The sequence below is a fragment of the Nothobranchius furzeri genome, chromosome 12, assembly GCF_043380555.1.
Source record: "Nothobranchius furzeri strain GRZ-AD chromosome 12, NfurGRZ-RIMD1, whole genome shotgun sequence".
Classification (NCBI taxonomy): Eukaryota; Metazoa; Chordata; class Actinopteri; order Cyprinodontiformes; family Nothobranchiidae; genus Nothobranchius; species Nothobranchius furzeri.
Genome location: NC_091752.1, coordinates 7,347,773 through 7,375,345, shown reverse-complemented (window position 1 = coordinate 7,375,345; position 27,573 = coordinate 7,347,773). Strand labels below are relative to the sequence as shown.

The 27,573-nt window shown below is 46.4% G+C and overlaps 2 protein-coding genes across 2 annotated transcripts in view; one reads left to right on the top strand and one right to left on the bottom strand.

Annotated features, from left to right (window-relative positions):
• thada (THADA armadillo repeat containing) overlaps positions 1 to 4,540 on the bottom strand; it is a 57,806-nt gene extending 53,266 nt beyond the window's left edge. Inside the window, exons 1-8 of the mRNA XM_015944102.3 lie at positions 4,438 to 4,540; positions 3,962 to 4,046; positions 3,771 to 3,880; positions 3,555 to 3,682; positions 3,332 to 3,480; positions 3,207 to 3,239; positions 3,058 to 3,106; positions 2,668 to 2,852 (exon numbers count right to left, since the gene is read on the bottom strand). Coding sequence (XP_015799588.3) covers positions 2,668 to 2,852; positions 3,058 to 3,106; positions 3,207 to 3,239; positions 3,332 to 3,480; positions 3,555 to 3,682; positions 3,771 to 3,880; positions 3,962 to 4,034 — 727 coding nt within the window. The 5' untranslated portion in view covers positions 4,035 to 4,046; positions 4,438 to 4,540. The remainder of the gene's footprint in view (positions 1 to 2,667; positions 2,853 to 3,057; positions 3,107 to 3,206; positions 3,240 to 3,331; positions 3,481 to 3,554; positions 3,683 to 3,770; positions 3,881 to 3,961; positions 4,047 to 4,437) is intronic.
• Positions 4,541 to 5,230: 690 nt separating this feature from the next.
• Positions 5,231 to 27,573, top strand: part of plekhh2 (pleckstrin homology domain containing, family H (with MyTH4 domain) member 2) — a 61,375-nt gene continuing 39,032 nt past the window's right edge. The window contains exons 1-10 of the mRNA XM_054749925.2: positions 5,231 to 5,521; positions 9,531 to 9,658; positions 19,975 to 20,037; positions 20,132 to 20,281; positions 20,399 to 20,482; positions 20,569 to 20,650; positions 20,733 to 20,921; positions 21,004 to 21,875; positions 26,721 to 26,796; positions 26,869 to 26,963. Of these exons, the coding sequence (XP_054605900.2) occupies positions 9,536 to 9,658; positions 19,975 to 20,037; positions 20,132 to 20,281; positions 20,399 to 20,482; positions 20,569 to 20,650; positions 20,733 to 20,921; positions 21,004 to 21,875; positions 26,721 to 26,796; positions 26,869 to 26,963 (1,734 nt within the window). The 5' untranslated portion in view covers positions 5,231 to 5,521; positions 9,531 to 9,535. The remainder of the gene's footprint in view (positions 5,522 to 9,530; positions 9,659 to 19,974; positions 20,038 to 20,131; positions 20,282 to 20,398; positions 20,483 to 20,568; positions 20,651 to 20,732; positions 20,922 to 21,003; positions 21,876 to 26,720; positions 26,797 to 26,868; positions 26,964 to 27,573) is intronic.

Sequence of the window (27,573 nt, the reverse complement as noted above, 5' to 3'; positions counted from 1 at the left end):
GGGGAGAAGCCTAAGCCCAAGAGGCCCAGACTTCCCTCTCCCCAGCCACTTGGGCCAGCTCTTCCGGGGGAATCCCAAGGCGTTCCCTGGCCAGGTGAGAGACATAGTCCCTTCACCGTGTCCTGGGTCTACCTTTAGGTCTCCTACTGGTTGGACGTGCCCGGAAAACCTCACCAGGGAGGCGTCCAGGAGGCATCCTGACCAGATGCCCGAGCCACCTCAACTGGCTCCTCTCGATATGGAGGAGCAGCGGGTCTACTCTGAGACCCTCCTGGATGACCGAGCTTCTCACCCTATCTCTAAGGGAGAGCCTATACACTCTTCGGAGAAAACTCATTTTGGCCGCTTGTATCCGCGATCTCGTTCTTTCGGTCACTGCCCAAAGCTCATGACCATAGGTGAGGGTAGGAACGTAGATCGACCGGTAAATCGAGAGCTTTGCCTTCTGACTCAGCTCTCTCTTCACCACGACAGATTGGTACAACGCCTGCATCACTGCAGATGCAGCACCAATCCGCCTGCCGATCTCACGCTCCAGTTTTCCCCCACTGGTGAACAAGACCCCGAGATACTTAAACTCCTCCACTTGGGGCAGGATCTCATCCCTGACCCAGAGAAGGCGTTCTACCCTTTTCTGACTCAAGTCCATGGTCTCAGATTTAGAGGAGCTGATTCTCATCCCAGCTGCTTCACACTCTGTATTGCGATCTTGTGCATGATGTTGAGTGCGTCACAGATGTTCTCCCAGCTGCTTCTCAGAGCGCCGCTTACTCAAGACACTGTCAGCAGCGAGAGGCGGAGAAAGTGAGAGATAATGTTCAGATGCGCTGATAAAGATCTTTTCTTGTTTCTTTTACCTCTGCGATGTTCTGTGTGTGTAACGTGTAAAATATCTGTCGTTAACAAACGTACGCACGGCCAAATAAACAAACCATAACAGCAAGCGAACAACCAACCACACTTCCTCCAATGCCAGAGGCATACTACCATAAATGTAGTAAATGCTTCCAACCATAAAACGCCCAAATGCAGCTAACACCAGATATGACAATGGCCATGTTCAAGATGAGCCAGTTCTGCGCAGATTAGATCACCGTTGTCGACGCGCAGTGCATGCCGGTTAGATTTGTGTCCGACTTCACGCCGACTTGCTCTGACGTCATGCATACGTAGGCAACGATAACCTTGTGAGATCAAGGCAGCTGCAGATTTAAGAGCAAGGCGCTTCAGTTGCTCTCCACCGGCTGCAAAACCTAGGGGATGACGGAAACGCCTGGCTCTCACCTGATCTAAGATCTGATTGGTTCACATTCTGAGCCAAACATCCGGTGGTAGAATGCGAAATGTTAGTTGGTCGTATGTATTCTGTAAATCATGTTACGTTGATGATGACAACTATATAGGCCATGAAGAGAAATGTGATTTGTGTTCTTTTGTCACGTTTCCTTTAAAGGACACTAAACCTGTAGCTGATAACCTTTACTTGTTATTTTAGTCATATCTCCATATACAATGTATGATATCCACAAGCACGTGAGGATGTATTTCGGTTGCTAACAGGCACCAGAATTAAAATAAATGATTAAACAAGTATGAACGCTAACGCGGTATCTTCATCCGTCGTTACCCGCGAGCTACACATGTAGGGAAATCCGTTAAACGCCAGCTTTCAGCCACTCCCCCTGCTGTCGTCTGGTTTCCAGGCGAGGAGCTGCTCAACTCGAACAAGCCTAATGTATTTATCTACTTATCAGCTGTGTATGACTCATCTAGACTCATCATCTAGAATCTTCTGGTGCTGATCCATAACTGGCAACAGCCATGAAACTCACAGGATGAGAGTGAGAAAGTAATTTTTCGTTAATAGAAATGTGCTGCAGCACCCCCATTTGACCACAAGATGTCACTCTTACTTCATCCTTACATATTGCACATTTAACTTTCACAAATTTAACAAGAATGCTGCAGTTCTGCACAACACAAAGTGCTTTTGAAGAATCTTTAAATGTTCTGACTCACCATTTTCTAAAACAAACAAACAAACAAAACACATTGTTGTTTATGTGCAAAATGAAGCGTTATTGTGTTTCAACATCGATGTTTAAGAACTGTAAAAGGCGAGGAGAGACGGTGAGAAATGAGCGGAAGAGAGAACGCGGTGGACAGCATTTATGGAGCTCGCTAAAGTTCAGGAAAATCTGTTTTTCACACAGAACCAGGTTGTTTAAAGAGCAAGTCACCCCCAAATAAACTTTTTGTTGCTGATAAACTATATAAACGAGTGTCTAATCGTGCTGCAGACACGTGTAGTCAATAATTTGGCACTTCAGTGCATCTTAGTTAAAATTTAAATATTCTGCCTAAAACTGGCAGTGCTGTGCCGTTGTCAGGTAAAAACTCTGCACTGCATTTTAATTTAAATCTGCCACCGCTATTGGCTAAGAGGTATGCTATGATGTAAACTGGTACATTATGATGTCACAATGCTGTTGTGAGCCTGTGTGTGTGTGTATTTGTTAGCAGCTCCACCCTCTCGGTCTGCCAGGCAACAGCATTTGTTGCATTTTTCAAACAGGAAGTGAGAGTGGAGTTAGACTCTGGTAGGGGTTGACTTGCTCTTTAAATTGCTGATTTTCGTTAAGCAGTCAGGATGGATAATCCTCCTACCATCAGTGAGGATGTGGACGTAGCAGCTCAGAAGGCTGCCCAGAGTGTCCTCCAGCTGGTCGTGACTTTGCTGAGCTCCACTCAGCCTGTCCTGAGATCTCTGAAGCACCAGCATGGAGGTCTTCACAGCAGCCAGGCAAGCCTGCATCAACTGCGCCTGGGCAATGTGTCGGCCTGCAAGAGCACTAGAAGCCCAGCAGGGGGCGAGAAAAGGTGTGAACTTCAAAAAGTGTGAGCTGCAGCTGACACCCAAAAACACCTTTTACATTTTAGCAGCCAGAGGAGGTTACATACAGTGTGCTGTGTGGTGGCCTAAAGGATTTCAGTTTAATCACATCCCGTTCTTCTCCCACCAAATTCAAATATCTCTGAAGAAACATGACAACATACCTGTTCTGGTTGAGGTACTCATTCAGTACCCTGGAGAAGAACTGCAACACTATAACAGGGAGAGGAGGTTTTTGATGAAGCTGAGGGAAAACAAAAAAACTCAGATAAAATGAGTCATCCCCTAAAGCGAGTTAGAGAAGGTCACTAACCTTCAGGAAGTAGATTGTTAATGCATCTTTCGCCTGGAGGAAAAAACAGACATTTGCCTGATTTAATAAACAAATAAAGACATATCTGCCCTCTGAAGCTGAAGGCTAAAATGGAAAACATTTACCAAGTGGAAAGCCATCCAGGCAGGCGGCGATCGTGTCCACGACATGTGGAAACTGATCTGAAGATGAGCTGCTAAAGCAGTCAGACAAACAAGTGGAGAACTCGTTCACAGTTCGCTCACGAAGCCAGCCAGGTACAGAACCCAAGGCGCTGACGTCAGAAACACACAAGAATGTTATCTCACAAAGAAACTGCAGTAAATGTTGTTTTGGATGTGATTGTACCTTGTGATGGCTCGTCGTAGGGGGTTCTTGGCTTGAGGCGAGGAGAACATCAGAACCAGCGTGTTCAGACAAGCATCTAAAACACCACCAGGTTTACCTTCATTTAACTTCTCCAACTGGGATGCAGCCTGGTGAACACAATCAGAACACATACCGTGAACACGGATGCCTAAAATACAAGCAGTGAGGGCTCCTGGCTGCACAGGTAATCCAAACCTTTTTAATCAGCTGGATCTGCTGCACTGAGTCGGTCTGCTCCAGACAAGACTGCAGGGTCTGGGCAAGCAGACCAACCCCATCTTCTGATTCACAGAGCGTGAGGGATGCTGGGATGATTAAACACATGTCAGAATGAGGAACGGCACAGGCAGCAAGACTTAACACGGTTGTTGGTTAAAATCCCTAACCTAAAAGCTTGTCTAGTTTCTCCTTATTAAGAGATACAGCTTCCACTTTAACAGTCTTCTTCTTCACCACCATGATGGCCCAGATCTGCGGACAGACACATAAACAGCATTCTGTAATAACAGAAAAAGTCTGGTAAATATGGACTTTTCATCTGTATTCTGACTAGTTTAAATAACTGAATCACTTTCTTCGAAGAGCATGCGGCCAGACACACCTAGAGGTTTTAACTGAGAATATCGCGCATAAAAAAATCAGAAACAAACGAAAACATTCGAGCATATTTTGTTGCGATAATCTGACTCAAATTAAAGTCGTACACGTTAGCTAAAAAGCAGTTTCAAAACTATTCCGCGTCTAAAATAAAATGAAAAGAGGACATGAAGGAACTAGCATAACAAAACGACGCAACGAAAAGAACAAACCCCTAAAGAGTGATAAATGTTCTACATCACGAAAAACAATTTAATGTAGTTACTTTAGTTCGGCATGAGGTGCCGTTTAGCTCTTGTGCTCCTGGTTTGCAGCGGCTCGCGAGCAAAAGCAAAACACGAGGAAGAAAATAGATTCACTTCCGGTATGTTTTCACATTAAGACGTTTCCGTTACTACTACTGCTTTATTTCCTTTGCACTTTACCTGAAAACAAACTCAAGCAGGTTACCTTACTTAAATAGTTTTTTATCGTTTATCAAAGTGTAGATGACTCTTTATTTGCAAGTAAAATTGTAATTTTTGGCATGTTCATTTTGATTTCGAAGGAACAAATGTGAAGACCCAGATGACACCACTTCCACCCAGCAGAGGGTGCTGTAGACTGTTTTATAGGACAATTTCCTATCTATCTATCTATCTATCTATCTATCTATCTATCTATCTATCTGTCTGTCTGTCTGTCTGTCTGTCTGTCTGTCTGTCTGTCTGTCTGTCTATCTATCTATCTATCTATCTATCTATCTGTCTGTCTGTCTGTCTGTCTGTCTGTCTGTCTGTCTATCTATCTATCTATCTATCTATCTATCTATCTATCTGTCTGTCTGTCTGTCTGTCTGTCTGTCTGTCTGTCTGTCTCAAACAGACCTTTGCTAAATTACACTAAATGACTAAACTGTGATGAATAGTTTGCTAACACATTTTCTCAGGTTTGTCACAGGCCACTATTACATGTTTTTGCTCTGTGAGCTGAAAGTAAACGCTAAAGTTCAATGAGCCCCGACCCCCCTTCCCGTGCGCGCTCCCGACGCTGCGGGCACAGATTCTAACGGGTGTTCTAACGTCGACACAACACCAGGATAAAGCGTGAACTCCGGCTCGGTGTTGTATTGGTTAAGCAGTGGTGATCCTAGGCTTGCCGAAGCGAGAGCAACGCCCACAGAAAGCTGCAAAAAGACGCGTTTCCGCTAAAATCCAACCGTCTCATCCAACTTTTGCCTCAGGGATCAAGAACCGATGTTTAGATGATGAATTCTGAAATTCTACCCATAAATGAAAACAGAAACACTAACGCGGGACCAAACATGGCGTGAGGACACTGAAAATACTTTTACATCAGTAATAAAGGAGGTAAGTGGGTATTTGGGGGATGTTTTCCATTTAGCCAAGAGAGCTGGGAAAGTTTTACAAATTTGGGTCAAATGAGAAGTTATCAGTGTGCTGCTGGGTATTTGTTTTTATGTTGTTTCTAGTGTGTTTTAATTGTTAATTTTAGACACCAGGAAAGAGCTCAATAAATAAATCTGATTTTGTGAATTGAAAACCAGCAGTTTTACAGAAAACAACAGAAACATTCAGACCCGTGTCTTTTTCAGCAATAATGAATTTTACTGCTGAGGATGTTGGTTTAAAATGATCTTTTATACACATAAAACATTAAAAAACCTTTTTAATATCAGTTCAGATCTTTTGAAATACCCACTGTTCTCTGAAGCTGAAGGCTTCGGAAGGTTTAGGAAAAGTTAACTATTCTGTTGTAAAAAGCTCTATGAACAACCTAAGTTTGGAGAAACAGAAGATAAACTGCATTGATGACCACAGATGCACCAATTACATCATCCATAAATACCTCTAATGAGCCCATAATGTTTTGCTTTTTGTATAGTATTTAAATCCTTGATAACTTTCTCACCACTCAGATAGTCTGGCAGTAATCACAAGTTTTGACTGGAAGATTTCCCTCTTTTAGCTGTACACCTCATCAACAGAGGTGTGGACTCGGGTCACGTGACTTGGACTCAAGTCATTAATGACTTCTGACTTGATCAAATCTGTAAAGACTCACGACTTGGCTCGGACGTGAACACCAATGACTTGCGACCTGAATCGACTTGCATCTGTTGACTTGATGATGACTTGAGCATATTTGATATTTTAGCACAAGTGACACGACATGGAGAAAAATCATAAATCTTTCTTTGTTCTGGGTTGGATCTTGTTCTGCTAACTGCAGCAGCTCTTATATATATATATATATATATATATATATATATATAATCAGTTTCAGTTGCACTTTTTGCTTGTTGGAGCAAATAAATGAAGCTTTAAGAAGCTTTATTTCTTGAATTTATTCATTATCATTAAATTGAAGTTGGACAGATGACTTGATTATGACTTGAAATTTCAAAGTTAAGGACTTACCTTGGATTTCCAGATAATTGATTTTGGACTGGACTTGGACTTGGTTGTCTTTGACTATGACATAACTCGAGACTTGACTGGAAAGACTTGTGACTTACAAAGTAGTGACTTGGTCACACCTCATCAAAGGCAGTAAAACACCACATTTCACTGTAATATTGAAAAAGTAGCTTAAGATATTTTTTGAGTCAACTATTATAATTCACCGTTAGCATTGTTAGCTCAACGTTAGCCTCTAGCCGATATCACCCGATGTTAGAGTAAAACAAAAAGATTCCGTGGCTTCTTAGGGGTACAAGAAATAACTTCTGGGTCGCTCCTGTTTGCTGGCTTTAATTCTTTAAACAACTCTGGAGCTTTTTGCCTGCTGGTGTCGAATTACAAATGTCACATCTGCAGCGTTACCCGGGGGACACACCGGCCGCCGAAGCACCGCAAAATGGGGACTGCCTTCATTCAGCGCCCTTGTAATCCTATTCTATAGACCATATGGGCCGCCGAAGTGCCGCAAAGTGCCGTGCGCCGGCGCTCCAGCCCGCGCCGTGCAGCGATCGTTTCGGCGTCTGCTCTATTTTTTTCGCAAGCCGCGGGTGAACCGCGTCAATTCTGGCAGGAAGTCAAACCTAGACATAAGAGGCAGGCCGGTAAATTTAACAAAATAAAGCATTTCAAAATACAATTCCGCGATAGTCAAATGTGTTCATAAACAGACACTGCATAAAAACCACACACACACACACACACACACACACACACACACACACACACACACACACACACACACACACACACACACACACACACACACACACACACAGAGCGATCTTGTGTGTGTGTGTGACCACGTGAAGGGGGTGTGGTTTTGGGTGTCTTTCAACCGGCGCAAACAGGACAGAAAGGCAGAAAGTCATAGGCCAGCTATTAACAGCTGGTTCACACCATAGGTTCATACACACACGTACAAACACACACACAAACAGCAAGGGGGAGGGGGGTGTAGATGAAAAGAGTAGAGAAAAGGCAGAGAGGAAATGGAGGACACCAAGTGGTTAAAAGAAAAACTACGAGGTGCGCCTCAACCGGAGCGGAGAAACAAGCGTCTGGTCTGAACTGAGGCGCAGCGAGCAGCGGTCGAATTTCGTGAGCGCTTCGCCTCCCGGCGCTTCACGGTGATTCGGCGGCCGGTGTGTCCCCGGCGTTAGCTTGCTGTGGATTCGGCAACCTCCTGGGCCCACTGATTGTAAACAATAACTACATCCCTCTTTAGTTTTTTGGAAAGAGAAAAACTGACAACCCTGCAGCCAGCTGAGAAGGAAATCTGCCTCAACTAAACCCTCCTTTCAACAGGATAAAACCATTCGACTGTTTTATGATTATTTTACTGTAGAATTCTTACATGCTGCCTACATATATGAAGTAGGGATGTCTGATATTATCGGCCGATATTAGCATAAAAATATATGATCAGAAATTATCAGTTTTAATGACACAACTCTTACATACCATGCACATACATCAACCTCTTCCGCTATTAAATAAACTGTTTCAGGAGACTAAAAAAAATCATAAATTAGCTAATTACTAATTAATCATATTATTAAAAGGACTTCATTCGTGCTTGACTGTTGTGGTAGGAAGTGTTTTTGTGCCTTTTCCGCCTGCCTGTGTCCTGTTATGAGTTAGTTTTAGGAAAAATCACTGTTATTGCCTCTGAAGAGCAGCTTAGGCTTCCTTCCATACATGCTCCCAGTGAGGATGGTAATGAGGTTAGAGGAGAGAAGGGCAGACTTTCCTGTTCTGCTTTTCCTCCATCACAGACCCTCATTCGCCTGTTTTCTAAAGTCACTCTGGAAAATATGACGAAAGCGTGTCCGAAGGAGGGCGTCGGCATGTTTTGGGCCAATAGACGGGCTTTCTGTAAGGCCAAGCGATGGATACGCCCTCTACTCGGATAGACCCAAACCTGGAAAATGTCAGGTGCTCTCTGGACGAAAACAAACTGTTTTTAGACTTTGTGTTTTTGTTTTAATTTGATCATCACTAAACACAATCAGGCTTCATGAATTCAAGAAATGTTCTTTTTTTATAAAAAGCCAGAAGATCTGATCTGCATCTTGAACCTTGGTCGGCTTTAAATTATTAAACATTAGTGATTCCAGTCAAAGTTAGGGAGGGATTTGAAATGAGTTTGAGTAAAAGTCACAAATAGTAAGTAACTTACCTGTCCTAGAACAATCCCTGGAGGGCCTCAGTTTGGCGAAATAGAGCTTTGTCCTATAGGACTGATGAGCTAACTGCTAGGTCAGTCGGTCTAATTTCCATAATCCTTTTGCCGTTTATGGAATTAGTTAATTTTTACACATCATGAAGTTTTTCCTCTCAGTCCCAAAACTAAAACTTATTTAGATCCTCATTTGTTGGAGAGAAAAAAGAGAAACGGCTGTGGAAAAAGTTCGAAAACCACCATTTGTTTCTATTAATACAGGGGTTCTTAACCCCCCCCCCCCCCCACACACACACACACATACATACACATAATATGCAATCAAATATATAATCAAACCTTTGAAAATTGTCTGACTAATGTTTCAGGCATTAAAGGGTCAAGACTAGCCTTTAGCTTATCAGTCCTTCGGACGTCACCCGAGGTCATCCAGGGAGCTGATGGGTAAATAGTTTTTACACAGAAATAAACTTTAGAATGTCAAAAGATATTCAACAAACCAGGTCAAAACAAGCAAAAGATGAAATACTTTAATAAGTATTTAATAAATTTGTATAATGAGTCTGAGAAAAGGCGACATTCTTGGTCAGTTAGAAGTGAAGTTAAATTTTCTTGTGAAGCTGCAAATAAAGATGAAGCAAACAGCCGATGGCTGTGTCTATATTGTCTCGCTCTCCTTCATCCACGGCTGTTTGTGTGTTTTTATTGTTTCAGGCATCATGGCAGGACAGGAGGACATGATGGGCCAGGAGGACTGGAGGGAGAAGTGTTTGGTTCTGGAGTCACTGCTCATGAAGTTCAGAGTCCAGATCGTCAAGATAAGAGAACTCACCGCAGACAAGGTTGGCTGATGTCTGTACATGTGTCCAGGGCCGACTGAGAAAAATAAAAGCACGATTTTTGCCGCCCTAATTAATAACACCTCAAATCAAAATAACGTCAGAGATCTTAAATTTGAACAGACCAAAGCAGCAACGTTCCGACAAAGGTCAGTGCAATGGCCGTCACACTTCACGTCACATTTACGTCATGTGATCTATGAGCACAAATCTGAGATCGACCAGGCTAGCCTACAATCTAGACCGTCAATTTGCCGAAGCAAAATGATCGGACTAGCCATGCTCCACTGGAACCTAGTTTGGTACCGGTCCAATCACAGAGGTCTATCTGTTTGGTGGGCCAATGACAGCGCTGTATGAGCCAGGTGGGTGGGATGTTACTGCGACTGAGCTAAACTAAAGCCACTTACACACTAGCATTGGCTCCCCAGCCTGGCTGTAATCATCAGTGTGGCAGTTTAGCAAGTGGTGCTCGCTGCAGAACCACAAAGGCGGAGCTGCACCAGAGTCAGCCCCGCCCATTCCATCAGAGTCAGTCCACTTCCTTCCAGGTGTCAGACTTGATAGCATTCTGGAACCAAAGAGGGTGTTCTATCTAATATCATCTAAAATGCAAGATTGAGGACGGAGTTGAGAAGTTAATTGAACAGTTTTTGTAAAGGTTCCATACAATTAAAAATCTAACTTTTGAAACTTTTAATCATGTTATATTATCATTTCCTCCTAAGAAACACGCCAAAGCCATTTTTGGCCTCATTCATGCATTTTCCTCCCATCTCGGCTTCCATTTAGTCTCCTCCCCCGAAGCGGGTCTGGTCTTGGTTCTCAAATCTGGATATTCTGTGAATTTTCTGACAAATTATTTCTGAAATGACTTCTAGTGAGACACCGCCGGAAAAACCATACATCCCATCTACAAAAACACACTGGATGGCACAATTACATCTAACGCCACTATCTTCTTATCAGATGTAGTGGTGAAGTGGTTGTGGAGTCAGGTTGACATGCAGTTTTGCGCAGGTTTGCCTCTCAGTAGAGGCAGTTAAAAGGTAGTTTATAACCCTTTTTCTTCTTTTCTAGCTACACTTGCCAGTACGATGTTTACAACAATTTATTGGTATACCGTTTGCAATATAATGACTAATGTGTGTGTTTTTTTTTATTTATTTATTTGTTTATTTAGCCAGTGTGAGTCCATTTGTGAGCAGAGTTTCAACTAAAATGCTGTTTAGGAACGACCAAATTCAAAGAACTTTTAGAGACATAAATATTTTGCTGAAAATAAACATTACAACTAAAATGTAAACAAATGAAATGTTTCAGCTGGCTAAATAGATTGCTGCCGACCCCACTGAGAGTCGAACCAGCATCAGCTGAGGGGAAAGCAAAATCTAAATTGGACAAGCTTGCCACTGGGCTACCAGAACCCACATAACAATAAACCTTAAATGCTGTTGTTGTACGCAGGTTTTGTTGGAGCGGCTGTGGGCAGACATTTGCTAAAAGAAACCTTTTCATTTCGGGACATATTCAGGCTTTGTCATGTAGCAGGTTATATTTATCTTGTTTAATTGGAGCATAGAACATAGCATTAACAATCGTAAACTAGTAACAGCCGTAATTCATGTGGGTCAGGTTAATTTGCGATAAAGTTAAAAAACAAAAACAGAAGGAGTCAGTAGGCTAGGCTGAGTTTGCGTGAATGGGCGGGGCTGACTCTGGTGCAGCTCCATCTTTGTAGTTCTGCAGCGAGCGCCCTCTCCAGTTTAGAGCAACTTACTCTAAATTTAATATTTCAGCCCAAAACCGTAACTCTGTCTCCGTCTTCAGGTAACAAATATGCTCCACATTTATTTAGAATCAGCCACAGCTGATTTCTGTAGAGCTGCAGGGTGACGTAAATGATAAATGACCCGCACTTGTATAGCGCCTCTCAGACTAAGGACTCCAAAGCACTTTACACTACAGTGTATCTTTCATCCATTCACACACACATTCGCACACTGATGGTGATGAGCTACGATGTAGCCACAGCTGCCCTGGGGCGCACTGACAGAGGCGAAGCTGCCGAGCACTGGCGCCACCGGTCCCTCTGACCACCACCAGCAGGTGGGTTAGGTGTCCCGCTCTACCTGTTGAGCTACTGCTGCCCCGTTGTCAGTGCAGTACAACGTGGTGTACGCTGTGTGTGTGTGTGTGTGTGTGCCTCCTCACAGCAGTGACGGACAGAGAAAAACGGCTTCTGTCCCAGGCTCATTAACTCCACAGCATCCAGAATGATAATGGAACGTGCATGCTGAAAGCCCCCGCGGGCTGATTCTATTCGCCAGTATGAGGCTCCCCCTAATGATACGTGGGATTTTGAGCCGGCCAATCAGCCGGCAGTGGGTGTGTCGGCCCTGTTCGGCTCCAGGCAGATGGCCTCGGGAAGAGAGCTGAAAAGACATCTGGTTGCTCGCGGGAAAATCAAGGCTACCTAAAAGAGAACACTTCCAACCCAATGGAGGTGATGCTAGTAAGTGTCGCATGACATCATGTGACCCCCGTGAGGCAATGTTATATTTCATACGTATAAGTTTCAATATTTTTAAATTGTGTATAAAATGGTTAAATTAAACATGTAAGCAAGTTACTACCTGCTAGCCACCAAAGCTGCAACCACTAAGCAACTAACCAACCATAGCTAACTGCTTTTTTCTATATCAGCCTGATAGCTGCAATTAGTTGACTTAAATTTAAACTAGGAATTTGCCCCCAAAGTAGCTGCTGGCTCCTGATCTGCCATCCTTTTGAAAATACAGCACTGTGTTCTGGGAAATTTTTGACCACTGCCTCAGTTTGCTCTTCTTTCTTTGGTTGAAAAAAGCAACGTTGTTGTTTTATCCCACATATAACACAAGCCTGAATGAATTTCTCCTTGTGGTGGAGATGCTAACGCTAATGGTTAGCTGAAGTGCTCTGCTTTCTCCTGGATGCTAAACCAACAACAGCTTACACCGTCACAAGCCAAGATGGGTGAGTCCATAAATGCTAATTTACAGTGTGACGTAGATCCGAGTGGCATTTTAATCTGACTGATTCGATGTCGGGTTTCTTTTGGTGGCTAATGCAGAAAATAGAGGTATTAGAATGTTTACGTTTACAGGGTATCCGCTGGTCCTTAAAAAGTCTTAAAAAGTCTTAAATTGGCGTTTCCAAATTTAAGGCCTTAAAAATCCTTAAAAATGACAAATAATCCTTAAATACAGTTTCCAAAGGTCTTAAATTTCCAAGGGCCCACTAAACAAGATTCTTTTATTTCTATAAAATTTTCATGAATTCCTAGTTGGTGTTCAGCGTTTTTTTGTGTATGATGTTGGCGTAAGCGGAACCGTACACATTCAGTTGGTTGGTTGTGAAAGGGGGCTGTCTTTAGATGAGCACATTAGCTGGTCAAGCTAGTGGGAGCTTGCGCCATGGGGAAGTGCAAGTTTAATGGTAACTGGATGGCTAATCCCACGTTCGTAACGTGGTTAGCACTGGTTCCAGGCAATAGCTGGAAATTATAGCTTAAATTAAATTTTAGAAATAGCTTAAATTTGGTCAAAGTGGCCTTAAAAAAGGTCTTAAAAAGTCTTAAATTTGGCTCCCCTAAACCTGCAGATACCCTGGTTTATTATGCATGGGAAACTTTGTGTGTGAAGTTAGTTTTATTTTGGCAAGTGAACAGAAGATGCACGTTGGTCATTTTGTCAGATGATTTTCAAAAGTTTTTTTTCATCGGACATCATTAAAACACGTCGATAATGTCTGGCGTGTTTTCGCAAACACTGATATTCCAAAAAGAGGTTGTTTTTTTTCAGTCTGCCTTAAAGCATCTAATGGAGCATCAGGATGAGTACCTTCATCAGAAACCTGCCATATCCAGTCTGATGTATGTCTACTGCCCCCTGGTGGGGATCTATACATGTTTCATAGCTTTATTGCTGCTTTTGTTATACAATTGCATAATAAAATACATTTTGATTTTTATATATTTGCTACACTAACATTTAACAATAATTAGTTTTAAAAACAAGCGTTTTAGTGTTACTGCTTGACATTTCCGATTTTTCACGCCCTGGAACCAACCAGTAGGGACTCCCGTTGAGTACATGGTTGAATCCGGGCTTTGGTTTATATGTTGTGTCTGCTGCCGCTGGCCTGATTTCCTTGTCTTTGCCCTTTTTTGATGTTGGTTCTTTTAGAGGCGTTCTGTTGGCGCACAGATGTTGTTCATTATGATGCTCTTTGAGGAACACATAGCAGCTGAAGCTGAGGTTTATGGTTGAGTTTATACTGAGCAAACTCGAAAATAACACCAGCCGTATGGGCCGCACTATCCTGTTTTAACCCAACACACAGTGAAGATTACACAAGCATGCACGTCACAAGTCTTCACTGTTTGAAAGTAAGCTTCGTTTTCTCTTGTTCTGACCACTGCAGTTGGTGTTTCTCAATATGGAAGTGTTCTTGTTTATTAACTGAAGTTCAGAGTTGTGCAGGTGCTTGAAGTCCTTGAAAACAGCTCGAGTTCTTGAGTGTTTTTTCTCAAGGTTGTGTTTCAAACTGAAGCACAAGAAAATATTTGAGCTATAATTGTTTTGAGTAGCACTCGTTTCCGGTGAGAGTTGGACTCCGCCAAGCTGCCCTTTGTGTCATGTTCTGCGGGTGGAGGTGGCAGACCATGTGTGGTGGTGGGTTCCAGGAGGCAGAAGAGCAGGCAGACGGATGTAAAAAATAAAAAGATGTTTAATTGGTAGGACGGGAGCAACAGGACGAACGAACATGCACAAGCGACAATGAACCGACAAAGACAACAACAAGGAGGGAGGTATAAATACACAAGGGAATCAGGAACACATGGGCAGAGTAATCAGGGACAGGTGAGAACAATAAGGCTAATCAGGGCAGGAGAGACACAGTCAGGGAGGCCGGGGCGGATCATGACACTTTGTCACCGATTCTGTTCATAACTTTTATGAAAAGAACGAGACCGCGAATACAAGCATCTGAAATAAGATTTCTCCGCAGCTTCTGGGCTCTCCCTTAGAGATAGGGTGAGAAGCTCGGTCATTCGGGAGGGGCTCGGAGTAGACCCGCTGCTCCTCAACACCGAGAGGAGCCGGTTGAGGTGGCTGGGACATCTGATTAGGATGCCTTCTGGACGCCTCCCTGGTGAGGTTTTCTGGGCACGTCCAACCAGGAGGAGACCTAAAGGGAGATTCGGGGAACACGGACTCCCTGGAGGAGCTGGCCCAAGTGGCTGGGGAGTAGGGAAGCCTGGGCCTCTCTGGTTAGGCTGCTGCCCCACGACCCGACTCCGGATAAGCGGAAGAGGATGATGGATGGATGTTTTGAGATAAACCTACACGGTCTTAAAAATGTCTGTTTAAAAAAAACTGCTAATAATTAAAAAAAAAATTCTGTTTCTTCTTCTGAACATTTTTAGTTAATAAAGAGTAGAAGCAAAACAGCTGTGAGACATATTTTTCTAGTACGTTTAGCCCAATATTCATGCTTTTTGACACATGCTGCTGATGCATAATCAGATGCAGTGGTGGAAAAATCCTTCAGCTCTCTTTGAAAAGTGTCCAGGATCCGTGTTCATGTTGCCGTTTGGGTCTCCTCTTATCATCGATCTGAGGAATTCACGCGATAGGGATATGAGCTGATCATGAGTCTCTACGATGATTTAGCTTTGAGGTGTCACTGTAAAAAACAAAGTAGTTCTTGTTCCAGGTCAGCAGACTAAGGATAGTTGCAGGAAGTAACCAGATCCAGAGATAGAGCGGTTCTGTGACCGGTGGCTACAGAGCGTCCCTTCTCTAGCAGCTGGGCCCGCTCATGGCCCAGATCTGAAGCTGCTCTCCAGGGATGCTGATTAGAGCTCTAATGTAAACAGCAGTCTGACCACAGGGCTCCACCACGCAGTGCATGATGGGATTGACCCAGCTCCAGGCGAGGCAAAATAATAATAGTCTCATGTGGAGAAGCCCTTTCTGAGATTTGGAGGAACATCTGGCTCTGGTGGGGTTTTGTGGCTCATGGGTCAAAGTGTTTATTTTATTTACATGATCAAATGAATAAGACACAAAATATTGTTTTCTCATTTATTTTGTGTATTTAGTACAGGTAAAGATTCTACTAGATGTACATTACGTAGGGTGGTAACACCAAATTGGGATAAAAATAGTCAAAATGAAAGAATATTCATAATCTCGACTCACTGAAACCGTATTTTAAACTCATGGTCGCAGCGATCTGGGATCAGAACCAGAAGCCTGAAGGATTAGTATCTTAGTGATGTAACTTCAGGATGTTTCAAAAAAGCTGGCTCACTTCTTTTCTGTCTGTCACTATGGTAACGGATGCTTAGAAACCAGTTAGAGATGATCTGAGTGTTGTGACTTGGAGCTTTGTCCTGCTAGAAGTAGCATCAGAAGATGGGTCCATGTGGTCATGAAGAGATGGACATGGCCAGCAACAAGACTCAGGAAGGCTGTGGTGTTTAATCCGGGCTCAGGTGGTGCTGAGGGGTCCAGAGTGGGACCAGAACACCACCAGCAGCAGGATGGATCCATGCTTTCATGTTGGTGACACCCAATTCTGACCCGACTGAAATCCAGACTCATCAGACCTGGAAAGGTTTTCCAGACTGTTCTGGTGGTCCTGTGTGAATCGTAGCCTCAGTTTGATGTTCTTAGCTGACCGGAGAAACACCTGGTGTGGTCTTTAGCTGCTGGAGTCCATGTGGTGTAGCTGGTGAGGTTCTGCTGACCTGGGCAGGAACCAGTCTGACCGTTCTTCTCTGAACTCTCACCTGAACCACTTCTACTAGCTAAGCTAACTTATTTCAGGCTGTGGGCTGAAACCAAGGCAAAACTCAAAGTAAACAAAGTAGCAGCACATTTTTGGTAAATTCAGCAAATTGCTTCAATACTGACACTCTTAGAAATGTGGTTTTAGGGTAGAGGAAGAGGCGGCGCCCATTAGAGAACAAAAACAAAGCAACTTTGTTCAAAAACCGAAATGGCCAGGGGAGGGAAAAGGAAACGTCTGATGCTACGTTGGTCTTCTTTTGAAATAAGTGTTTGTCTCTCTAGATCAGAATGAACACATTAATATGATGGTTATGTGGTTGTGATGTTTTTCACAGACGTGTGTGTGTGTGTGTGTGTGGGGGGGGGGGTACCTGTGTGTTTGAGCTGCCTACAGAGACGGCCTTTGTGAGCCGGCTGCTCAGCCTGTGGATGGGATGATGGGGAGGGAGGGAAAGGAGTTCAGGAAGAGGTTGGCCACGGTTATGGAATTCCAGAAATGGAAGCCGAGCTGGATTTTAAACAGGGAATTGACTTCAGAGCTGCAGAGGTAAAGAGGACAGAGATGTTTTGTCCGAGAGGTGCTGAGACATCTGCTGTGTGTGAACACAGAGGGCAGGTACATCCCAGTCAGCATTCAGCCCTCACCGACAATCCAGACTGATCATATGAGTGTGAGAAGAGGAACGCGCACACACACACACACACACACACACACACACACACACACACACACACACACACACACACACACACACACACACACACACACACACACACACACACACACACACACACAGCATTCGCTTTGTATAGCTGCTTTTTATACATGTGTGGTACGGCAGAGAGATTGCTAGCGGTTGCTCCAGCTGCAGCCACTCGGCCTGTAATTAACAGGGTGTTCTGTGCTGGATGCTAAACGCGTCGCTAAGTGAGGCACGTGTGGTTTGTCGTTTTTGGTGCAGCAGGGACATCTAAATAAAGACCAGACAGACGGCCTTGAGTGTGTGATGTAGCGAAGCTGGCTGTGTCGTATTTCTGAGAATCTGTCTTTAAAGAGCAAGTTCACTGAGAACCTGTTTTATTTGTTTTTCTTAAATATGATCGTCACTCTGAGTTTAACATACAGGCTGAATGTGAAAATGGTCTTCCACACTTGCTTTAGCCGCTGATAGAAAACAGACGATGAAACGCTCGGACTAGAAAAGCCGCTCAGATCTATGTCGCGCTGAAAATTAACATTCATGGACTCACTCACTCACAACGAGAAAGGCTCTGCTGTTAATTTTGTGTCCAGGAAACAGCAGAGAGTGTTTCGACTACTAAAAGCTAAACATTAGCATTAGCAACTCCACCACACTGCAGAACTCCTCCAGGCTTGTGTTGTTTGTGGAGATAAAACTTCAACATTGTAGAGCAAACAGAGTCAGTGGTAGAGCCGTGTTGCTGTTAGCCAATCAGAGGAGAGATCAAAGTCAAAGTCGTTTTTATTGTCATTTCTACCACATGTGCAGGACATACAGAGAAACAAAATTGAGTTTCAGTGCACACAATTCAGAGATCAGACATACATGGGTAAGACACATGACAAGAATTGGTGACTGCGGTCATTCGCAACATGAGTCGCGCTACCTTAATAGATAGATGAAAAGGGTGTTACATGAGGATAATTGGGGGTAAGGTAAAAAAAAAAAGGCATAGCAGAGTTAGACCCAGCGGGGAGTAACTCTATTATACAAAAAAAACTCCTCAACATAGAAGCACAAATACAACATCAGAGTCCGATGGGGAGGCGGGAATGGGCGGGATCCTGAATCCTCCAATGGGAGCTGCAGGTACGGCGCATCAACCAGCTGCAGACCAACAGGTGGGAGGGAGAGATAAGGAACAGAGAGCACATTGAGTTTCCCGCAGGTCGTTGACCTCAGCAGAAGTCACAATCTGAAGCCCGGGGGGGGGGGGGGGAGGTCGGGACACAGCATCTGTCAGCATTTCTCCTTTCGTGGGGGAGTGTTGAGCAGCCTTGAGAGGCTGTCTTGGCGTCAGATAAGGGATAAACATGGCTTTGTTTGGGGCAGGCAGAGATAATTTTCCTCTCTGCCTTGGAGTCTATAAGTGGTCATTCATGTCCACCAGTGAAGCCAATTTATGCGTTCTAAACATACCCACACCGTCCAGTGACCCTCTCCGAGATGACATCCATCTTGCGTACTAATACAGGCAACGCCGCGAGGACATTATCCAGCTTACCGTTCACCTCGAGTAACGTCCCAGTCTGTGAGGTCACCGCACGAGCGGCACATTCCATGGGCGCGGGTCGCACTCCAATCGCTCCCGTCTTCCCAAATTTCCAGAAAACGAGATATCCTCCCACTCCAATCAGAAGAAATCCAGTGATCATCAGGCCGAACGTCCACAAATCTTCCACGTCCTCGATGGACAACTGAGAAAGGCACACGATTCGCCAGACCTCCCAAGAATCGAGTGCATATCCCACTGCGAATGTCCCCTCGGGACAGGTGGGAGCCCCCTTCTCCATTCTCATCGTAGAAAAAAAGGCTGCTGGAGATGTCCAGATATCAGGAAATAAAACTCCAAATCCTTCCGTCTTCTGCTCCCCTCTCCTCTGGCTCAGTTCTAGTGCCTGAAACAGGAGCGCCAGAACGTTTTTCCTACAGAGATCGAAGAACAAGGTGTTCATCTATACCAGAGATCACTGCAGATGTATAGGAATAACAAGTGAACTTGGTCTTTAATGCGTTTAAAGACATTTTTCTGGGTTGAAAAATAAGGAAACATGAAAATTGATGAAAACCTGTTGATGTTTGTGTTTTCGTACAGCTGAACTTAGAGAATACAGGTTTTGGTTTTAAAGGGGACGTCAATAAAGGGAAGCTTAATTTCTGTAGCACATTTCACACACAGAGGAAAATCAATGCTTTTTAGTCATCCGTCCCCAGACAAGCTGTTTCTGGCCACCCCCACCCACCCCTGATTGGCTGCTATGAATTGAGGCACTTGGATATTTGGGAGGGGCTCAGAGTAGAGCTGCTCCTCCATGTCCAGAGTGGAAGCCTTCCTAAGCGTCTACAGGTGGGGGTGGGGCCGTGCTATGATTCTTTTCCTTATCGTGACATCACAAACAGGGACTTTTCCAAACAGCTCATGGAAGCAAATAAATACAAATATCATAAAAATGAATTTAGCAAAATTACATGAGGTTAGCGCATAAATTTGACTGGGATCTATTTTTTGCATGGATTCTTTTTGTATTATGACGAGCTAAGAGTTAAGAGTGATGAGCTGCTTTGTAAGCTTTCATAAATATAAACCGTCTCATCAATACGGCTCATGCCAGAGTTTTTAACCAAGATGTAGAGTTTTTGTCAAATGTTGCAAATGTGTTTATGCATGACCTCGTAGAATTTTATAAAAAAGGCCACGGTAGCGGACGTTCATTGATGCTTTAATGTTTTACAGATTCAGCTGCTGGAGACTCAGGTGGCTGATGCAGAAAAGCGAGCCTTCGCCACCCAGGAGCAGGTAAAGACCTGAAACCAAAGATCTGCCATTCAAGCCATCAGCGTGCACAGACGTGTGTGTGTGTGTGTGTGTGTGTGTGTTTTCGTGTGCTTAGCTGCAGTGGATGGAGGAAAAGTTCAAAACACCAGACGGTCAGCTTGGAGACTCTGAGATTAATTTGTTTAAGCGGTGCCAGGAGCTGCAGGTCTTAGTGCAGAAAAAAGAGGACATGATGGTCCAGCTGGAGCAGCAGCTGGAGGAGCAGGTATGGTGGATGTGGTTTTGTTCAACCTACAGAACAACTTTGCTTTTCGCCTTTTATGATCTTTTTTGAGCTTTGGGTCATAAACAATCAGAAACCAGTTTGCTTTCCTTTCTACAGAAACAGAGTCGACTTCAAGATGCCAAATTTGTGGAGGAGAAAGCCGCAAAGATCAAGGAGTGGGTGATGCTGAGGTTGTCAGAGGTAGAGATGGAGGACGTGTGGAAGCTGGAAGATAAGGTGAAGGAATACGGTTTTACTTTATAGATGATCCTAAATTGTTGCTTCAGTTTGAGGTGGAGAACGCAGCTTTAAGAGAAGCCAACCAGCAACAAAAGGCTCAGGTCCTGGAGCTGCAGAAGCAAGTGCAGGGTGAGAAGTTTTCCTTTTACATCTGATCAGGTGGAACTTTTTAAAATCAAATCACACGCCTCACACGTGTGTCTGTGTGCAGCCTTTGAGCAGACGATGAGCGGAGGTCAGGGAGCCCTGGGAAAGCCAGGTGAGGGGCAGCGCCTCAGCAGCCTGACATTCGGCTGCTTCCAGGTGAGGGGCATAAACCCACAGGTCCTTACGGGGCCTGCACCATCCCAGAAGACCCTCAGTGCACAGGAAGACACAGAAACACCCTGCAACACAACAGGTGAGTCTCCTCATAGTCCTGGTGAGGGATAATACCAGAGTGAGCCTGTGTTTCTGTGACGCGTTGATATTTGTCCTGACAGAGAAGCAAACAGGACCCTTGGAGACAAATGGTGATATTAACAGACCAGACCCAAGTGGACCAGCGTGTTCTCCACGGGAGAACCGTTCTGAGGGTTTGTGTGGACCTGAGTCATCTTTACCCTTCAGCACTGCTTCAGAGGCGGACAGTGTGTGTGAGGGCAAAGGGGGAGCATGCAGGTTCAGCCGGCTCAGCAGCGAGACCTTCCTGACTGCTTCTGATGACAGCAGCTCTCTGTTTGATGATGACATGCAGCAGGCAGAGCGGCCCGGCTTCAGCCTGCTTGACTCATCAGACGGAGCTCCAGCAGAGTGTCTGAGCGAGGACGAGGAGGACCCAAAGGCTGGGCTGGACACCTGCACCTCAGATGAGCTCAACAAAAGATTCCAGACTCAAAGACTAGACTCCTCATCTTCCACCAGCGAACCCACCTCCTCCAGCTTCGTCCTCCCGCTGACTCTCACCCCAAAACGACCCAACACGCCTCAGGACCCGAGGGACGACCCCGCCTCGCCAAAACAGCCCCGCCTGAGAGTACCAGTGGGGTTTGGATTACTGAGTATGTCCAAGAAACACCTGAGCCAGCCATCAGTTAGCAGCGAGGCAGCACACGGCCAGACACGTAACGCCCTCAGCATGCTCCGCCCCCTCCAGACACAGGAAACCGAGTTCGATCAGCAGCTGAAGGAAGGCGTAGAGCTGAACAGCGACACACTGACCCAAAACCCCTCCAGCTCACATACACCGCTCACCATATCTGCTGAGACATCGTCTGAACCCGAGACAGAAATGAGCTCAGAGAGGTCAGACCCAGAGGCCTCAGCAGCTGGCATCAAGCCTCCGACTCCCCCTCTGCGTAGACTCCCCTCCTGGGTAAGACTCGCCTCACAAACCCATCCAAGCATGTAAATCATATGGCTACTGTCACTAGGCATCACCATAATCTGCTAAAAGTCAGGGATTATTTTATGTAAATTACGGGGTACAGCAGTAGCTCAGCAGGTGGAGCGGGTTGTCATCGGAAGGTTGCGGGTTAAATCCCAGCTCTGACCAGAGATTTCTGCTGTTGTGTCCTTGGGCAAGACACTGACAGAAGGGCAGAAGACCGGTGGCGCCAGTATTTGGCAAGCCTCGCATCTGTCAGTGCGCCCCAGGGCAGCTGTGGCTACATCGTAGCTCATCCCCACCAGTGGGTGAATGACTGATTGTGTTGTAAAGCACCTTGGGGGGTTGTAGAACTCTAAGATGGTGCTATACAAATACAGGCCATTTGTTGAGCTCAACTATCACTGAGATCAATGTTTAAAGAGCAAGTCAACCCCCAAATCAACTTTATTTTTCTGATAAACTGTATAAATGTGTGTCTAATCGTGCTGCAGACACGTGTAGTCAGTAGTTTTGCACTTTAGTGCATTTTAGTTCAAATTAGAATTTTCTGCCTAAAACTGCCAGTGTTGTGCTGTTGTCAGGTAAAAACTCCGCACTGCATTTGAATTTAAATCTGCCATCGCTATTGGCTAATGGGCCATTCCCATCTGCACCGGGTCGGCCCAGGCCGGGTAGCCCCAGTCGGCCCCAGCCTGGCCCGGTTGATTCCACACATCCTTGTCTTAAGCCCATGTGGGCTGATTCTACCCACCAATCAGAGGCTTGCTCTAATGGAAGGTGTGAATTTGCTGTCAGCAGTGGGTGTGTTGGCCCTGGTCGGCCTGAAGCAGACCCCCTCGAGAAGAGGGCTGAGAATGAGCCTTGGTTGGCCCGGAAAAATACCAGACCACCCAGATTTGTAAACAACCTACGCTACCCGGCCCGGGCCGACCCGGTACAGATGGGAATGGCCCATAAGAGGTACCCTAGAACGTTAGCTGGAACCATATGATGTCACAATGTCGTTGTGAGTGTGTGTGTGTGTGTGTGTGTGTGTGTGTGTGTGTGTGTGTGTGTGTGTGTGTGTGTGTGTGTGTGTGTGTGTGTGTGTGTGTGTGTGTGTGTGTGTGTGTGTGTGTGTGTGTGTGTGTGTGTGTGTGTGTGTGTTAGCGGCTCCACCGTCTCAGCCTGCTAGGCAACCGCATTTGTTGCATTTTTCAACCAGGAAGTGGGAGTGGAGTAATACTCTGGTAGGGGGTGACTTGCTCTTTAAGCATGGCTTAACGTTTAAAATCGTCTTCGTCTTCGTCTTCGTCTTCCTCCGCTTATCTGGGTCCGGGTCGCGGGGGCAGCATCCCAATTAGGGAGCTCCAGGCCGTCCTCTCCCCGGCCTTGTCCACCAGCTCCTCCGGCAGGACCCCAAGGCGTTCCCGGACCAGATTGGAGATGTAACCTCTCCAACGTGTCCTGGGTCGACCCGGGGGCCTTCTGCCGGCAGGACATGCCCGAAACACCTCCCCGGGGAGGCGTCCAGGAGGCATCCTGACCAGATGCCCAAACCACCTCAACTGGCTCCTTTCGATCCGGAGGAGCAGCGGTTCTACTCCGAGTCCCTCCCGAATGTCCGAGCTCCTCACCCTATCTCTAAGGCTGAGCCCGGCCACCCTACGGAGGAAACTCATTTCGGCCGCTTGTATCCGCGATCTCGTTCTTTCGGTCATTACCCAAAGCTCATGACCATAGGTGAGGATTGGGACGTAGATCGACCGGTAAATCGAGAGCCTGGCTTTCTGGCTCAGCTCCCTCTTCCCCACGACAGATCGGCTCAGCGTCCGCATCACTGCAGACGCCGAACCAATCCGCCTGTCGATCTCCCGATCCCTCCTACCCTCACTCGTGAACAAGACCCCAAGATACTTAAACTCCTCCACTTGAGGTAGGACCTCTCCCCCGACCCGGAGGAGGCAAGCCACCCTTTTCCGGTCGAGAACCATGGTCTCAGATTTGGAGGTGCTGATCCTCATCCCAGCCGCTTCACATTCGGCCGCGAACCTACCCAGCAAGAGCTGAAGGTCAGAGCTGGATGAAGCTAGGAGGACCACATCATCCGCAAAAAGCAGAGACGAGATTCTCCTGCCACCAAACTCGACACACTCCACACCACGGCTGCGTCTAGAAATTCTGTCCATAAAAGTGATGAACAGAACCGGTGACAAAGGGCAGCCCTGGCGGAGTCCAACCCTCACTGGGAACAGGTCCGACTTACTACCGGCTATGCGGACCAAACTCACGCTCCTCTGGTAAAGGGACTGAATGGCCCTTAACAGAAAGCCACCCACCCCATACTCCTGGAGCGTCCCCCACAGGGTGCCCCTGGGGACACGGTCATAAGCCTTCTCCAAATCCACAAAGCACATGTGGATTGGTTGGGCAAACTCCCATGCCCCCTCCATCACCCTTGCAAGGGTATAGAGCTGGTCCACAGTTCCACGGCCAGGACGAAAACCACATTGCTCCTCCTCTATCTGAGATTCAACTATCGATCGGACCCTCCTCTCCAGTACCTTGGCGTAGACCTTTCCAGGGAGGCTGAGGAGTGTGATCCCCCTATAGTTGGAACACACCCTCAGGTCACCCTTCTTAAAGATGGGGACCACCACCCCGGTCTGCCACTCCCTAGGAACTGCCCCCGATGACCACGCAATGTTGTAGAGACGTGTCAACCATGACAGCCCTACAACATCCATAGCCTTGAGATACCCAGGACGAACCTCATCCGCCCCCGGGGCTCCGCCGCTGTGTAGTTGTTTGACTACCTCAGCAACTTCTGCCCCCGAGATCGGACAGTCCATCCCCAGGCCTCCCAGCTCTGGTTCCTCCTCGGATTGCGCATTGGTGGGATTGAGGAGCTCCTCAAAGTATTCCTTCCACCGTCCGACTATAGCCTCAGTTGACGTCAGCAGCTCCCCATCCCCACTGTAAACAGTGTGAGCGAGTTGCTGCCTTCCTCTCCTGAGGCGCCGGACAGTTTGCCAGAACCTCTTTGGAGCCGATCGATAGTCTTTCTCCATGGCCTCACCAAACTCCTCCCACGCCCGAGATTTTGCCTCGGCAACTGCCACTGCTGCACCCCGCTTGGCTATCCGGTACCTGTCTGCTGCCTCCGGAGACCCACAGACCAGCCACGCCCTGTAGGCCTCCTTCTTCAGCCTGACGGCTCCCCGAACCTCTGGTGTCCACCAGCAGGTACGGGGGTTGCCACCACGACTGGCACCGGCCATCTTACGACCACAGCTAGCAACAGCCGCCTCGACAATCGCAGAGTGGAACAAGGCCCACTCGGACTCAATGTCCCCCACTGCTCTCGGGACGTGGTCAAAGCTCTGCCGGAGGTGGGAGTTGAAGACCGTCTTGACAGGTTCTTCTGCCAGGCGTTCCCAGCAGACCCTCACTATGCGTTTGGGTCTGCCAGGTCTACGCGGCATGTTCCCTTGCCATCTGATCCAACTCACCACCAGGTGGTGATCAGTTGACAGCTCCGCCCCTCTCTTCACTCGGGTGTCCAAAACATACGGCCGCAGGTCAGATGATACGACTACAAAATCTATCATCGACCTGTGACCTAGGCTGCCCTGGTACCAAGTGTACCGGTGGGCATCCTTATGTTCGAACATGGTGTTCGTTATGGCCAAACTGCGGCTTGCACAGAAGTCCAATAACAAAACACCGCTCGAGTTCAGATTAGGTGGGCCGTTCCTCCCAATCACACCCCTCCAGGTCAAGCTGTCATTGCCCACGTGAGCATTGAAGTCCCCCAGCAGGACAATGGAGTCCCCTGATGGAGCACTATCTAGCACTCGTCCCAGGGACTCCAAAAAGGGTGGGTACTCTGAACTGATATTTGGCCCATAAGCACAAACAACAGTCAGGACCCGTTCCCCGACCCGAAGGCGCAAGGAAGCTACCCTCTTGTCCCCCGGGGTAAACCCCAACACACAGGCAGAGAGTCTCGGGGCTAACAAAAAGCCAACCCCAGCCCTCCGCCTCTCACCCGGAGCAACTCCAGCAAAGTAGAGTGTCCAACCCCTCTCCAGGTCCCGGGTTCCAGAGCCAATGCAATGTGTCGAGGTGAGTCCGACTATATCTAGCCGGTACCGCTCAACCTCTGCCACAAGCTCCGGCTCCTTCCCCGCCAGCGAGGTGACGTTCCATGTCCCAAAAACTAGTTTTCTTGTCCGGGGATTGGACCGCCAAGGCTCCCGCCTTGGTCTGCCACCCGATTCGCATTGCACCGGACCCTTCATGTTCCTCCTGCGGGTGGTGGGTCCACAGTTGGACGAGCCCATGTATCCGGTTCGGGCTGGGCCCGGCCGGGCCCCATGGGCGAAAGCCCGGCCACCAGGCGCTCGCTCACGGGCCCCAACCCCAGGCCTGGCTCCAGTGTGGGACCCCGGTAACCCTCCGGGCCGGGTACTCCGACTCTTCGTTTTAACCGCCATGAAAGATCCTTCGAACCGTTCTTTGTCTCACCCTTCACCTAAGACCAATTTGTCATGGGAGACCCTACCAGGGGCACTAAGTGCCCCAGACAACATAGCTCCTAGGATCATTAGGGCACTCAAACTCCTCCACCACGATAAGGTGGCGGTTTAAAATCGGTTTAGTGTTACTTCAAGGTAACAGATCAGCATGTTGTTCAGATTTGATCAGGTCAGACATTATTTATTTATTTGTTTGTTAATCTAACTCCTAGCCACAAGACTCCTCACACGAGCCTTTAGATGTATTCACCTCCTCTTTCTCTTCTCCTCCGCTCTTACTGCCAGAGTAAACTCATCATTTTCTTAACAGGAAAGTCGTATCTATGCTGTTGCTAAATCAGGAATCAGACTCTCGGACACGTCAGGATCAGACCCCGCCAACAAGAGTAACGACACAACCAGGAAATTAGTTTGACTGTGTTTTTGAATTTAATAATGAACTTAGATCATTTCTTCAGACCCCCTTTTGCAGGCCTCCTATCCGGCCTTCGTAATGTACACATCACTCATCTACGAAAACATGACCACACCGGTGTACACCACAGCGAAGGGGGTAAGTAACCTTTTCTCTCTATACAAGGAGCTTGAGTCTGGACGTCTGAACACGTTTGATCTGTAAAGGTATGTGTGTGTCATGTTCTGTGTCCCTTTTGTCCCCAGCTCCCTCCAGGTTCCCCTCATGTTCTCCTAGCCTCTCCACTGTAGTTTATAGGTTTATAAGTTCAGTTCTTTCGTCTCATTTAGTGTGTGTGTGTGTGTGTGTGTGTTTCCCTTCCCCACCTAGATCATTAATTTACTTAGTTTTAGATTTCCCTCTGTTCTACAGCATTTCAGTTTAGTTTTGGTTTATTTTAGTAGCTTTGGTTTACAGGATATAGATATGGTTTTCCCCCCTGCTTATTTCTGCTTCTTCCCTCTGTTCAGTAGTTTCACCCGTGCCCAATTCCCCACGCACCTGCTCATGGACGTAATTTTTTTTGGGGGGGGACGACATGTCCCCCCCCACTTTTTCCAAAGTCAAGTTTTGACCCCTGCACTTTCTACCATCCAAAAACAATATTGCACTATATTAAATCGACACTGGTTGAGCTCTAGGACCATGTGGAAAACAACCGTTTGTGTTGAAGCCTGTTTCCCATTAGAGCATACTGTAAAGATCCCCC